Source organism: Otolemur garnettii, unplaced genomic scaffold (genome assembly GCF_000181295.1).
Source record: "Otolemur garnettii isolate 467f Iridium unplaced genomic scaffold, OtoGar3 scaffold00093, whole genome shotgun sequence".
Lineage (NCBI taxonomy): Eukaryota > Metazoa > Chordata > Mammalia > Primates > Galagidae > Otolemur > Otolemur garnettii.
The window spans coordinates 6,959,395-6,975,228 of record NW_003852488.1 but is presented as its reverse complement, the minus strand read 5'-3'; the positions used below and the strand labels follow the sequence as shown (position 1 = coordinate 6,975,228).

Here is a 15,834-nt window from a genome sequence, read left to right as displayed (position 1 = left end):
ATTCTGTCGCCCTGGGTAGAGTGCCGTGGCATCAGGCATCATCATAACTCGCAGCAACTTCAAACTCTTGGGCTTAAGCAATCCTTTTGCCTCAGCCTCCCAAGTAACTGGGTCTAGGGTATGCGCCACCACACTTGGCTAGTTTTTTCTATTTTTAGTAGAGATGGACATCTCAGTTTTGCTCAGGCTGACCTCTAACTCCCGAGCTCAGGCAGTACACCCGCCTCGGCCTCCCAGAGTGCTAGGATTACAGGTGTGAGGCACCATACCTGGCATATTATTATTTTCTTAAATATGTGGTAGAATTCACCAATGATACCAACTAGACCTGGAATTTTCTTTTTGGAAAGATTTTTGGAATTGTACAAATTCTGTTTCTTTAGTACATAAAGAGCTATTCAGCACTCTGTTATGTACGCAAGGGGGAACGTCTGCAGGTCTCAGGTTCCACAGAGTTCTTTCTCTGTGAAGCCTTCTCTTCTGTTCTTTGCCCTGCCAGTTCTAGTTCACTTGGTCTGCACTGACCTTCACTTCCATCTCCTTAACTCACAGAGTCCAATAGTCTACACCTGTACTTCCTATTTCTGTGCCATGGCTTTGAAAATCTCTCAAGTCATTAAGCTGAGGCAGTCACAGGGATTAAAATATCATTTGTTTCATGTCCTTCATTATCATCCTATCATTATCGTCTAGTGCCCTGTACTCCATTAATTCATTTATTATTTTTTGCTGTGTCATGCAGGAAGGTGGTTCTTCTTCTTATTTTTTTTATTAAGTCATTTGTGGGCATAAGCAGAAATCCTAGTCAAGTTGCCCTACTTGGATGTCTTAAACTCTAATATCTTATTTGTACTGTAACTTTTTTTGACTGCTTCTAGACCTCTGCTATTTGAACCCTTCAATTTTTTCTGTTTCCTTAACCCCTTCCTAATTTTTTTTACTACTCTCTTTTTTGTAGAGGACAGAGTCTCACTTTGTCACCTGTAGTAGTGTGCTGTGGTGTCATAGTTCACAGCAACCTCAAACTCTTGGGCTAAAGTGATCTTCTGCCTTAGCCTCCTGAATAGCTGCGACTATAGGCGCCCACCACACTGCCCAGCTATTTTTTAGAGACAGGGTCTCTCTCTTGCTCAAAATGGTCTCGAACTCGTGAACTCACACAGTCCACCCTTCTCAGCCTCCCAGAGTGCTAGGATTACAGGTGTGAGCGTCCATGCCCGGCCTTTACTACTTTCTTACACAGGCTGTAAACACTGCCCATTCACTCATCTGTTCTCTTTTCAGTTGTCTTAATATGACCATGCCCCTGCTTTTCTATATAGCACATGCCCAGTAATACCTCATCCTGAGATTAGTTGATTAGTTTTCCTTCACTAGTCTCATAGCCAATACTGTTTGATACCCATGGATATTTCTACCCTCTGGCTAAGTGCCATCACAAATTCATGGTTAACTAATAACCATGGTGGCTGAGCTGGGACTTGAACCCAGGCAGTCTAGATTCAGTTTTTGTTTTCTTAACCACTTCTCAATAAACACACTTGAAAGAAAGGAAAACTATATACCTTATAATTTTCACTTCAGCATATTGTAACTAAAGTCCAAAAGAAAATATTAACAAATTGAATCCAGCAATGAATGTGTGTGAGTATGGGTGTACATGTAGATATATACATACACAAATAATCATTTTGATACTGGGGTTGTCCCAGAAATGAAAAGATGGTTTACTACTATGAAATTATTGATTATATAAAAGAAGATGTAGCTTAATGAAGAAACATATTAAATTTATAGATTATAATGGTAGGATTTTATTCCTTCTTGTGGCTGAATATTCTTCCGTTATGTATATGTACCATATTCTCTTTATCCATTGATGGACACATATGTCAATTCCAAATCTTGGCTATTGTCAGTAGTGCTGTAGTAAATATGGGAGTGCAGAGACTCTTTGATGTGCTGACTTCCTTTCTTCTGGATGATACATCCCCAGAAGTGAGATTGTGGAATCATCTAGTAGTTCTATTAATGATAGATCTTAATATTTTGTTATTAATATAATAAACTTAATATAGTTGTTTTGAGATAACGTCATACTGTTCTCCATAATGGTTGTACTAATTTAAGTTCCTTCGAACAGCGTGTAAGGGATCTCCTTTCTCCACATTCTCAATGACATTCATTATACCTTGTCTTTTGGGGACGAGCCATTTTAACTTGGGCTAAATAATATCTCATTATAGTTTTGACTTTCACTATTCTAATGATTCATGTTGAGCATTTTTTCATATACCTGCTAGCTGTTTGTATGTCTTCTTTAGAGAAAGGTCAATTTAGATCTTTTGTCCATGTTTTTATTGAATTATTTGCTGTTGAATTCTTTGAGTTCCTTATATATTCTGGTTATTAAACCCTTGTCAGATGTGTAGTTTGCATAATTTTTCTCACATTCTTGGGTTTTCTCTTTGTTGATTCCTTTGCCGGTATAGGAGCTTTTTCGTTCCTATTTGTCGATTTTTGTTTTGGTTGCCTGTGCTTTTGAAATCTTACTCAAGAAATCTTTGCCCAGACCAATGTCCTGGAGTGTTTTCCCCAGTATTTTCTTTTAGTAGTTTTGTGATATAATGTCTTAGTTTTAAGTCTTTAAATATATTTTAATTTGATTTTTGTATACAGAGAGAGATGGGGGTATTTCATTCTACCACATATGTATATCTGTTTTTCCTATAGCATTTACTGAAGATACTGGCTTTTCCCCAACATACATTCTTGACACCTGTGTCAAAAAAGAGTTGACTATAAATATGTGGATTTGTTTCTGGGTTTTGTATTTTGTTCCGTTCGTCTACATGTGTGTTATGCAGGTACCATGCTGTTTGCTTGCTGTAGCTTTGTAGTATCATTTGAAGCTGAGTAATGAGATTCCTCCAGTTTTGCTCTTTTTGTTCAGGATAGCTTTGTCTATTCTGGGTCTTTTTTTGTTGCATATAAATTTTAGGATTATTTTTTCTATTACTGTGAAGAATGTCATTGGTATTTTCCTAGTGATCTCATTGAATGTGGATTGCGTTGAGTAGCATGGACTTTATTTATTTATTTATCTGTCTATTTATTTTAGACAAAGTCTCACTCTGTTGCCCAAGGTAGAGTGCAGAGGTGTCCTTGTAGCTTAATACAACCTCATACTCCTGGGCTCTGCCTCCTCTAAGCACACAGATTTTTTTCTCTGCCAGTGGGGAGGGGAGGGATGGTATAGGCAATCCAAGACTGTCTTTCCTACCCACTGTAATGCCGCTTGCCTTGATTTGTATTAAAACCAAGTACTATGATCATCCACTTCATTTTTTGGTTCTGACGAAGCTGCATTCTTGTGTTGATAGTTTTGAATTTTTTATTCCTTTGGGGAGAGAAGCAGTGAAAGGTTCTATTCAGCCATCTTCCTTAGTCCTTCCTTTCTTCTTTTCATGGTTGTTTGGGTTGTTTCCATTTGGGGGGCCATTGTGAACAATGCTGTCATCAACATTTTTTGTCATGGCCCTTTGGTGTTCAAGCACTCACCTTTTGGTTGGATATATTCCTAGCCTATGTTTAGTTTTAAAGTTGTACTAATTTATATTCCCATAGCAATGTATAGAAATTTGATTTATTCCACATTTCCCACCAACACTTGATTTTTAATTTTGATTCCAATTTTATTGTAATTTTAATTTGTCGATACCTAATGAAATTGAGCAACTTTTCTGTGTTTATTGACCACTTTGGTATTGTTTTTGTGAAGTTCTCATTTGAGTCTTCTTACCATTTTTCTGTAGGTTTATCTGACTTTTAATTTATACTTCTTTGTATATTTTAGACATAAGTCCTTTTTCAGTTATTATGTGTTGGAAATATCTTTTCTGTGTTTGTAGCTTGCATTTTTACTCTCTTAAAATGAGATCTCAAAAGATCTCTTTGGAGGAACAAATGTTCTTAATTTTAATGTAGTCCAGTTTATTAGTTTTTTATTTTATGGGTTACTGCTTTTTTGTGTTTTGACAAAAAAATTTCCATGCCCCAAGGTTATGAATATATTCTCTTGTTATTGTGTAGAAATTTATTGTTTTGGCAGTCGTGTTTAGATATACAGTTCCCTTGGAATTGGTTTTTATGAATGATGTTTTATTCTTTTCCATGAGCATGACCAGTTGGCATAGAACCAATTACAAAAAGATTATTTTTCCTCCATACTTCTTCTCCTGCTCCCCCCACTTCTCTCACCCCGTCAGTCATAATTCTAGTACTCATATAGACATGGATATATTTTTAAATTCTAAATTCTCTTCATTATATTCAGGTTTGTTTATTCCTACACCACTGTAGTGCCGTGTAAACTACCATATAGCCTTATAATTTATCTTGATTGCTGATGGAGTAAGCTCTTCCCCCTTATTCTACTTTTGTAAAAATGTCTTGGCTATTCTCTTTGCATTTTCATCTATATTTTAGAATCAATTTTTCAATTTTCACAATACCCTCTATTGAAGATTGATTGGAATTGCATTTAATCTATAGATCAATTGGGGGAGAATTTACATCATTATATGGACTTCACTAAAGCATGAATATCTCTCTCCACTTATTTAGGTCTTTAATTTCTCTCCTGAATGTTTCATAGTTTTCCATGTAGTAGTCTTAAACTCTAGGAATTGATATTTTTTGAGGTACTATAAATAATGTTTTTTATTATTTTCTGAATTTATGTTGCTAGTATATAAAAATATAATTACTGTTTGAATATTTACCTTGTATCCAACAAACTTGCTAAACTTAATTATTCATTTTCAGAATTTATATGTGTGTTCATTTGGATTGAACACATACACACTTATACTAGAATAAGGACAGGTTTTTCTTTTCTTTTCTTTTCTTCTTTTTTTTTGGCCTTTATACCTCTTATTTGTTTTACTTGTCTTATTGCATTAACTTAGACTTACAGTAAAGTGTTGAGCAAATGTCATAAGAATTCATCCTTGTGTGATTCCGAATTTGCAAGGGAAAGTTTTCAACATTTTCACCCTTAAGCGTGATGTTTATTATGTGTTATAATAATAAGATTCCCTTCTAGTCCTACTTTGCTAAGGCTTAGTGATGAATATATCTTGAATTTCATCAGATTTTTAAAAATAACACTTGAGATTATCTTTTTTTATCTTTTTGTGAGTTTTTCCTTTTTTTTTATTTTCTGGTTTCTTTTTCTAACTTTTTGGAGTGGATTTATAGCTTTAGCCTTTTTTTCCACTAGTATATTTAGTTAAAGCTATAGATACCTTTTTAAGCAAGTTTTGAGATATCACATTTTCATCATTGTGTAGTTCAAAATACAGCACTTTCAAATTGATTTTGTAATTCCCTCTGAGATCCATGGGTTATATAAAAGTGATTTCTTAATTTCCAGACATATGGAGGATTTTTTTCTTTACATTTTGGTTCTTAATTGTGCCATTGTTAGATAACATACTCCCTTTGGCTTCAGTACTTTGAAAGTTGTTGAAATTGCTGTATTACCAGGAAATAATCCATTTTAAATGTTCCACGTGATCTTGAAAAGACTGTGTGAGTGCACATTTGTTGGTTGCTATGTCCTATGTATGCATCTTTTATCAATGTGAATAAAAATATGGTTTTGTATTTATTGAGAGTTTTTGGCTTTATTCTGGACTTTATTTTCCCCTTGTCTTTTGCCCATTCCTATTTAGTTTGGATTCTTTGTCAGGTTATTTCTCCTCTATGAGGAGGTTTGTCCTGGGAGAGTTTTAGCTAGTTTTAAGATTTCTAAAGAATATGGCTACAGCTTATCTTCCCAACTCTTTTCCATTATAGTAACAGGAATGAAAAAATATGGAGAATTTTTTTTTACTTCTGCTAACTTGAAGAGCAAGCCAGGAGAGACTGATAAGTCAAGTTGATGAAATCAGAAAAGTTAGTTCATTGCAGTTATTCTTTTTCCCATTGGCAGTAGTTAGTTGGCTTAGGTGTATTAAATGGCCTATTTTTAAGTTTTAAAAAGTTTTGTTGAAATTGAGGATGCATCTTATTATAGAAGCAATGGACACTAGCCATTTTGCATTGAGTACATCAAATAACTACAATATTTCCATTAAGAATTGAATGCACCCCAACTTCCCATTTGGTTTTTCTGTTTGTTTCAGATCAAACGCTACATCATATTCTTACCTGGTACCAAAGAGATAGTTTTCCCAAATATTCATCTGTACAGGTATGTAAATTATAAATTCTGGTTAGGATTATTCTCCTGTGAAGTTACCTATAGCATGGTGAAATTTTGCTTACAACTGTGATTCTTATAAGGGAAAAGCTTATTTTTGCTTAATGAATATAAAGTCTTTGTCCATAGAAATTGCCTTTTCTTCCCAGAGTTGGAGTTTATATATTACATGTGATATTAAAATGTCTGAGTTCTAAAATGAGAATTCATTTAGGCTTTGAAACATCCTAAATTTTTTTTCAAGGTACACATAGTTGCATGCTTTAACTCTGAATTCTCATAAATTGTGACAGAAGCATAAACAAATGCAAATAGTACATGGTATTTTTTTTACTGTTTCTTTCCTTGGTTGTCATCATTTCTTATTTAAATAATATGTTAAAAAGAATTTTTAACCAAAAAGGATACTTATTGTTAGACCCTGTGTTACAGATATTAAAAAAAAAAAATAGTCACTCCTAGATTAGTGATGACTCTTTAAAAAAACAATAAGGAATGTTTTGCTTTTGTATAAATGAATCTTATAATTAGAACTAAAATTGTTTTAAGGTATCATATTAAAAATGAAGACATTGTTTTTAAGGTATTAAAAAGGAGCCATTTATTGGGTTGGCTTGAATATACTTATCCTTATAGATATTTGCCTTAGTGTATACTAAATATATAGCTTACTGTGTTGTATTTTCATTTCCAAAGACCAGATTCAGAGTCCAGAGGGTCTTAAGGCTATCTATCCACTATTCACTGTGAATGAATGTTTAATTAAAAACTACATGTATAATCACTTAAGTGATAGAAAACCTTTCATAATACAGCCTCTAAGTTTTGCTCAGATTCTTAGGTTTCTTGCTTCTACTTCATGTATAGCATAGGCCTGAAAGAAGGCATTAAAAAAAGATAGAATTTAAAGCTCTAGAAGATCTCTAGGCATGATATTGCAACATATCTGTAGAAAACTATAGGTAATTGATTATGAAAGATGGTTTTACCAGGCAGCTTATCAGTGACTCACATGAACCCACATTACACATTGTGATTATATTAATTAAAATCTTAGAGTAGCAGATCAAGTAGGGATAAATCTTTCCCTACTTAATATTCTTTGGAGAAATTACAGCTCTTTTAATTTTCTGAAGGTACATGTTCTCATCTTACACATACTATTCTTGTAGTTATACACTTAAATCTTTTTTTTTATTGTTGAGGATTTGTTGAGGGTACATAAAACCAGGTTACATTGATTGCTTTTGTTAGATAAGGACCCTCTTATATTTGTGTCCTGTCCCCAAAAGGTATACCATACCCCTTGACTCTGCAGCCCCTCCCTCCTTCCCTTTCTCAGCTCTCCCTATCCCTCACCCTCCATTGTGTACTGAGACCTTAATTGTCCTCATATCACAATTGAGTATATAGGATTCTTATTTCTCCATTCTTGTGATGCTTTACTAAGAATAATGTGTTCTGCATTCATCTAGGTTAATACAAAGGATGTAAAGTGTAAAGTCTCCATCTTTTTTTCTTTTTTCTTTCTTTCTCTTTCTTTCTTTTTTTTTTAGAGACAGAGTCTCACTCTGTTTCCCTCAGTAGAGTGCTCTGGCATCATAGCTCACAGCAACTTTCAGCTCTTGGGTTAGGTGATTCTCATGCCTCAGTCTCCCAAGTAGCTGGGACTACGGGTACCTGCCACAATGCCTGGCTATTTTTTGTTTGCAGTTTGGCTGGGGCTTGGTTGGAATCCGCCACCCTTGGATTGGCGGACACCGCCAATGGACTGAGACAATGCCTCAGTCTCCATCATTTTTAGTGTCTGAATACTATTCCATGGTATACATATACCACTCAAACTAGACCTCCCATTTGATCCTGCAATCCCATAGAGTTAAATCTTAATTCCTCTTGTTTTTGTAGGAGCGTATTGTTACTACCTAAGAATCTTCTGCATTTCTCCATATTTTCAGAACACATTGCTGTTTCAAGATTTCCATCCTTGTGGGTCTTGCTTTTTACTGCATGGGTAGCAGTAGTAAGAAGGGAGGAGATGTGAAAGCATGAGAGGGAGATTAATCTGCTTTCTAGCAGTAACACCCATATTCTTGGCCATATGCAGAGCATCCCTTGGGGGTTCTTTCCCCCAGAAACATTATTCTAACTTCTGAAAAGGAATTAGAATTTCTTGTATTGTTTTATTTTTTTTTGATTGTTTTATGATAAAGAAAGAAGTAGGAAGAAACCATTATCAATGGGTACGTAGAACCTAGAAGCACTGGCTGAGATTTCTTGTCATTGTATCTTTAGCAACAGAAATCCTTCATAAATTTCTGTTTGCCCTTTTTGTTCAACCATGTTTCCCAAGTACCTAGAACAGTCCTTGTCAGTAGGTCCTTGATAACTATTTGTTGAATAAACGAAACAACTATGTCTTTCATCTCCTTCCCTCCTTCTGCATCCAATGTGATTTGAACTTAGTGGGTCAAATATGTATAGTCAAAGTCATGGAAATGTGAAAATTCCTAATCACCATGGGAAATACAAACAGTTCATACTTTTTAGTTTTGTTTTTCAAGAGAGAGTTCTAAAGAAATGACCCCCTTTCTCCTTACACTAGTACCATAAAATTTCCAGGACTTGTGTTAAGTGGATATACTTTATCAGATGTTTTTCCGATACTGGAAAAACAAAGCTACAGAAGTTTGATGTTCATTTCTTGAGGTTTTTTGAGTTGTAACTTCAAACATGGTTTTCTATATAAACTATTTTACATATTATGAATAAATTCTTTAGTGCTATTATTACTCAATGATCATTTACGCTTGTTTTGGATCAAAGTAAACTTTTTGAATTGCCTTACAATAATAATTTTGAAGAATGTTATTCTTAGGGGCATGCATGTTACCTTTATGGTAACTAATTATACTGGACATAAATTTTTTAAACAAAAACTGAAAGTTGGAGTTTTGCAATGTATTGGCTAGCATATATATTTCATATATCAAATATTTGGCTCATTGTATTTTCATAATTCAATCACTTTAAAAAACTCCATTCCCTCCATTATGATTGTATAGAATTTTCTGAAGTTATTTTAAATAACAAATGGTTTCTTGAATGATCTCTTCAGGATTAGTGTTAAATTGTCTTTCTTTAATTATTTTGTGTTTTCTCTGTAAGTAAAAATTATTTCAAGTGGCATTGCTCTCTGAGAGTGTAGTAGTAGGCACTGGAAGATAATTACTCAAAGATAAGGAAAAGATTTTATTCAAGAAGTTGGGTGGAAAATGTCCCTCTCTTCTCAAATATTTCTGTCTACTTTTTTTTAAATACTTATATTTTCTTAAACTCAAGCTAATTGAGTCCTCTTGGTAATCTATGCAACACTAGTATATGTGTACTGAAAGGTAAAGTTAGTGCTTTGATTCGCTTGGTATTTGCTAAGGGGGCAGGGTAAAATATTAAAAATTAGTTTATTTTCTCTTAAAGTTCTCCTAAAAATATTTCTAAGTTGGGAGTTCTCTTTCTACTCATTATTCTTTGTACTCAAAATTCAAATTTTAAAACAAATTAAGTTAAGAGATAGTCTAAGAACCTAAAGGAGAAAAGGAGATGTGTAAGCTGGACTAAAAAGGAATAAATATAAAAGCATAGTGTCAAAGAGGTATAAGTTGGTTGTAGAAAAGACAATCATATTAATTTATTCATTCCATTATTTTAAGATCATGCCTGTGCTAACTCTGGGGTTAGAGCTATGTATAAGGTAGACAAAGGGTCTATTTCTGGGGATAGGGCTATGTATAAGATAGACAAAGGGTCCTCCATCACTGGAAGAAATATAAATGAATTTATTAAAATTCTAATATCCTGCAAAGGAAATAAATAGACTACTCAGATGGAGAATAATATGTATATAATTATGGGGTGGTGATGGCAGAGACTGATTTGGTAGAAAGGTCAAAGAAGGCCTTTTTAAGGTAGTAACATTAAAACTGGGACAAAAGTAAAGAAAGGGCCAAAGAATGGGCCAAGAAAGAGTCCTGAAATAACTAAAATTAGAGCAGAATTAAGTGAAATTGAGAGCATAAGAATCATTTGGAAGATCAGCGAAACAAAAAGTTGGTTTTTATTAATCTTTGAAAAGAATCTTTGGCCAGACTAAACAGAAACAAAAAAGCGAGCTCTTTAATAACTTTAATCAGAAACGAAAAAGGGGAAATAACAACAAATACCACAGAAATATAAAAGATCCTCAACAATTGCTATAAAAAGCTCTATGCCTAGAAATGTAAAAATGTAGAAATGGAATAATACCTGAAATAATGCTACCTTCCTAAACTTAACTAGAAAGAATTAAAAATTTTGAGTAAATCTGTTTTAAGCACTGAAATTGCTTCAATAATACAAAATCTTCCCAAAAAGAAAAGCCCTGCACCAGATGGTTTCACCCCAGAATTCTACCAAACCTTCAAAGAGGAACTAGTACCTACATTGTATAACTTATTCCAAAACACAGAGAAAGAAGGAAGGAATCTTCCCCAATATGTTCTATGAAGCAAGTATCACCCTGATTCCAAAATCAGGAAAGTACCCAACAAAAAAGGGAAACTATAAGCCAATATCATTAATGAATATTCTGCAAAAATATTCGGTAAGATCTTAGCAAACAGAATACAACGTCTCATTAAAAAAATTATACACCATGATCAAGTGGGTTTTATCTCAGGCATGTAAGGTTGGTTCAATATGCATAAATCCATAAATATAATTCACCATGTAAATAAAATTAAAAACAGAGACTTTACAATTCTCTCAATTGATGCAGAAAAGGCTTTTGACAAAATCCAGCATCCTTTCTTAATAAGAACACTTAAGAAAATAGGCTTGGGTGGGACATTTTTCAAACTGCTGGGAATATCTACTACAAATCCATTGCCAATATTATATAGAATGGAGTAAAACTGAAAGCATTTCCACTTAGAACTGTAACTAAAGAAGGCTGCCCACTGTTACCACTGCTATTCAACATAGTGCTGGAAGTCCTAGCCATTGCAATCAGGCAACAGAAGGAGGTAAAGGATATTCAAACATGCACAGAGGAGGTCAAACTCTCACTCTTTGCCAAGGACACAATCTTGGACCTATAAAATCTGAGGGATTCAACCACAGAGTTCTTAGAAGTAATCAAGAAATATAGTGATGTTTTGGGATACAAAATCAACGTCCACAAATCGGTAGCCTTCATATGTGCTAATAACAGTTAAACTGAGAATCAAATCAAAGACACAATACCTTTTATGGTCTCTCTAAAGAACATGAAATACCTGAGAATATATCTAACAAAGGATATATATATGTGAAGGATCTTCATAAAGGAAGTTATGAAACCCTGAGAAAAGCAATAGCAGAAGACATTAACAAATGGTAGAACATAGTATGCTCATAGCTTGGAAGAATCAACATTGTTAATATATCCAAAGCTATCTATAGATAGAATGCAATCCTCATCAAAGCACCAATGTAATACTTTGACAAACTTGAAAAAATAGTATTTTTGTTTCATATGGGACCATGAAAAAACCCAAATAGCCAATGCAATTTTAAGAAATAAAAACAAATCTGGAGGTATCACATTACCAGACTTCAGGTTATACACAAGTTTGTAGTAATCAAAACTGCATGGTACTGACACAAAAACAAAGATACAGATCTATGGAATATAATAGGGAACCTAGAGATGAACCTAACCACATATTGCCATCAAATCTTTGATAAAACCACATAAAAGCATGCACTAGGGAAAATAATCCCTAGTTAATAAATGATGCTGGGAGAACTGGTTAGCTACATGTAGAAGACTGAAACTATACCTGCATGTCTCAGCATTGACAGAAATTGACTCACTAGATAAAAGATATAAATTTAAGACGCAAAACAATAAAAATCCTAGAGGAAAATATGGGAGAAATGCTTGACAAAATTGGCCTGAGAGAAGATTTTATGAAGACAACCCCCTTGGTAAGTGCAACAACACCAAAAATAAATAAATGGGACATAATGAAGCTGAAAAGCTATCTGCACAGCTAAGGGTGCCACAACTAAAGCAAATAGACCATCTTCAGTATGAGAGAAGATATTTGCATGCCATCATCTGAGAAAGGGCTGATAACTAGAATCTACAGAGAACTCAAAGTAATCAAAGAGGAAAGAGCGAACAGCCCCATTTATAAGTGGCCAAAAGACTTAAATAGAAACTTCTCTGAAGATAACAAATAAATGGCCAACAAACACATGAAAAAAATGCTCATTGTCCCTAATCATCGGAGAAATGCAAATCAAAACCATTGTAAAATATCATCTAGCCTCAGTGAGATTAGTCCACATCACAAAGTCCCAAATCTGCAGATGCTGGCATGGATGTGGAAAAAATGTAACACTTTTACGCTGTTGGTGGAACTGCAAACTAATACAGCCTCTTTGGAAAAAAGTATGGAGAATTCTCAAAGAACTAAAAGTCAACCTTCCATTTTATCCCATAATCCCATTACTAGGTGTCTACCCAGAAGAAAAAGAAATCATTTTCTTTTCTACCACGAGGACGTTTACACCAGAGTGTTTATTGCATCTCAATTCACAATTGTCTAGACATGGCAGTAACCCAAGTGCCCATCAACCCATGAATGGAATAACTGTGGTATATGTATACCATGGAGTACTATTCAGCCATAAGAAAAGTTGGAGACTTTACATCTTTTGTGTTTACTTGGATAGAGTTGAACCACATTCTTCTTAGTAAACTATCTCAAGCATAGAAAAAAAAAAAGTATCCATTGTACTCAGTATTTATATGAAACCCAGTGTATAAACAAATACATGCCCAAATGAAAGAAAACACAGAAATATAGTCTAGCAAGGTCTAGGAGAGAGCAGGGAGATGGAAGGGGGAGGAGGAGTGTGATTGGCAGGAGGAGGGAGGACAATTGTCAGGATCTCACCTAATGTGCATGGGTGAAGCGCTCAACTACAACTTAAACTTTACTTTAGAACTGAAAACAATGTAACCTAAACGTTTGTGCCCTCATGTTAATTTGAAATGAAAAAGAAAGAATTGACATACTCAAAATATTGACTGTTCCATATATACGTGAATATGATATAATACCCTGTTTATTTAGATTTTCTTTTATTTCCTTTATTAAAGTTAATTTTCTCAGTAAGTTCTTATAACATTTTTCATTTACTTTATTACAATAGTAATAGGATATTTATTCCTCTTTTCTGACTATTGCTGGTATTTGAAAAAAGCTATTTTTTTAATGTGAACTTCTGTCTGGTGACATTTAGTGTATTCTTTTACTAATTGTAACAATTGGCATATTACATGAAATTTTCAATGTAAATGGTCTATAAATAATAATGGCATTGTATCTTTTCAACTGTTATATAAATCACCCCCCAGGACATACAGCCTTGTGAACTTTTAGTACAGCGTTGAATTTCAGCAGTGATAGTGAGCAGCCTTGTATTATTACTGTTTAAGCAGTGCTTATGTTTCCCTACGAAGAATGGTATTTAATATGTTTCTGTTAGATATTTTTATCGAATTAAGAAAAAGTCCTCAAATTTTTAATTTGGTAAGAGTTTTTATTATGTGTGGCTATTAAATTTACCAAATACGTTTCATTATCAGTTGAGATGAGTTTTTTTCCTCTTTTGAATTATTCCAATAGATTTTCTAAGGTTTTAAAAGTTTTAATTGTATTTTATTTTAAACCGTTGTCAGTTTTGGCTAGAATTATATGAGAACATTTTAAAATGCACATTCTCTGTTACAGAAATCTGTCTTCAGAGGACATGGAGATGACGTGTTGGGAAACTCAGTAACTAACCAAAGGTAAAATACTACCAGAAATTTATTTTTTCCTAATATTTAATTATCATTAAAATAATTCCTTTAGAATTAAGAATATTTATTTTATGGCCTACTACAATTTGGTGTAAATGATCATTATTAAATTGACAAGAAAAAGCGAGTGTTACGAAGTCTGTAAGAGTGATTATCGGCCATGGACTATTTTGCCCCTGTTCTACCAGGAAGTATTTGTCAATTTTTGGAAACATTTTTGTACTGACATCTAAAGGTTGGAGGCCAAGGATATTGTTAAACATCCCATAATGCACAAGCCAGCCACCATACACAAGTAAGTTTTCAACCTAAAATATTAATTGGATAAAGATTTGAAAACCCAGGTTTAGGGAAAAAGGCAAAATTTTGAGTCCTTTGAGTAAATTAAACATCAAATTTTGATATATAGTTTATTTTACTTGTTATATAATTTAATAAACTAGGTGAAACAGAATATGTTGTATTTTTAATTCTGTATTTTTTTCTTTAGCTTTTTAGCTCCTCTTATTGCTGAGTATGATAACCTTCTAGCACAACTAAATGAGCAGCTGAAATATTATCAGGTATGAAATAACAGTTATGAAGCTTTTTGTGATATTTTATTATGAAAAGATAAAGTAAAACAGACTGTACTTTAAAATAAAATTCATGAGTGAGAAAACATGTAGCTGTAACTAATCAATACTTGGTTCTCTGTATGTGCATGTGCACTCCTGTGTGTGTGCGTGCTTGCGTTATGTTTAAAGAGCATCTTGTGTTTCATCTTTTAATCTGTTATTTGCTTGCCCTTGCTATCTGGCATGAGATATCTCTTAGACACTTAGAAGAATCTTTTAATCTCATTTTGTTCGCTTACATTTTTTTTTTAACCCCAAGCTATCTCATATCCTTTTAGACTTTTCTTCTTATCCTCATTCTACCTATATTTCACATTATTTGCAGAATGGATTTTTTCCCCAGTTTCAAATATTTCGTCTATCAGATGCTTTTATCTTATGTCTTTTAAATGCTATTCATCCACTTCTAGTATAGGTTTAACCTGCAGCAGCTTTTTCCTAAAATCCTCATAGTAATGAAGGTTTATTTTAGGAGTGAAGAGAATAAAGAAACTGAGGAGATGTCTATACAGACAGATTATCATTTTGGGTCCAAGGGCTTATAAGACTAAGACAGGGGTGGGGAACCTGCAACCTTAAGGCCAGATGTGGCCTTCTGAGTCCTTAAGTGCATCCATTTGACTGAATCTGATTTTTATAGAACAAATCCTTTTATTAATACATTTTTGTTCAGCTTTTATATTTTCATTTTATTTTTAAAATGAACACATTTAAAATACCAAACATAAAATAAGTTTCAACAAAGTAATGCTACCCAAATGACCAGCCAATTAGAACATTTTAGTAAGCCATAAGCGCTAAGTCAATGGCTGCTCCTCTCAAGACTTAGTTCTCCCTTTCCTTGCCTGAGTGGCACCACTATGAGTTTATGGGGGTCGAGAGTGACACTCTGTTATCAGCTTTTGACAGTGGTGTGCCATGTTTCTGTTTGAAGTGGAGTTTGTGAAAAGTTGCATAGCTGGACAGTGTTTTTAATTCTGTCTGCTTAACAGCCCATCATGTCAAAATGGCAAGAGAATGCTGAAAGAAGAAAACAGATTTTTTTTTTAATTGAG

The 15,834-nt window shown here is 33.8% G+C and overlaps 1 protein-coding gene across 1 annotated transcript in view; it reads left to right on the top strand.

Annotated features, from left to right (window-relative positions):
- The window catches only part of SCLT1 (sodium channel and clathrin linker 1), a 162,204-nt gene that overhangs the window by 4,305 nt on the left and 142,065 nt on the right, over nucleotides 1–15,834 (top strand). The window contains exons 2-4 of the mRNA XM_023516581.1: nucleotides 6,192–6,259; nucleotides 14,092–14,150; nucleotides 14,653–14,725. Coding sequence (XP_023372349.1) covers nucleotides 6,192–6,259; nucleotides 14,092–14,150; nucleotides 14,653–14,725 — 200 coding nt within the window. The remainder of the gene's footprint in view (nucleotides 1–6,191; nucleotides 6,260–14,091; nucleotides 14,151–14,652; nucleotides 14,726–15,834) is intronic.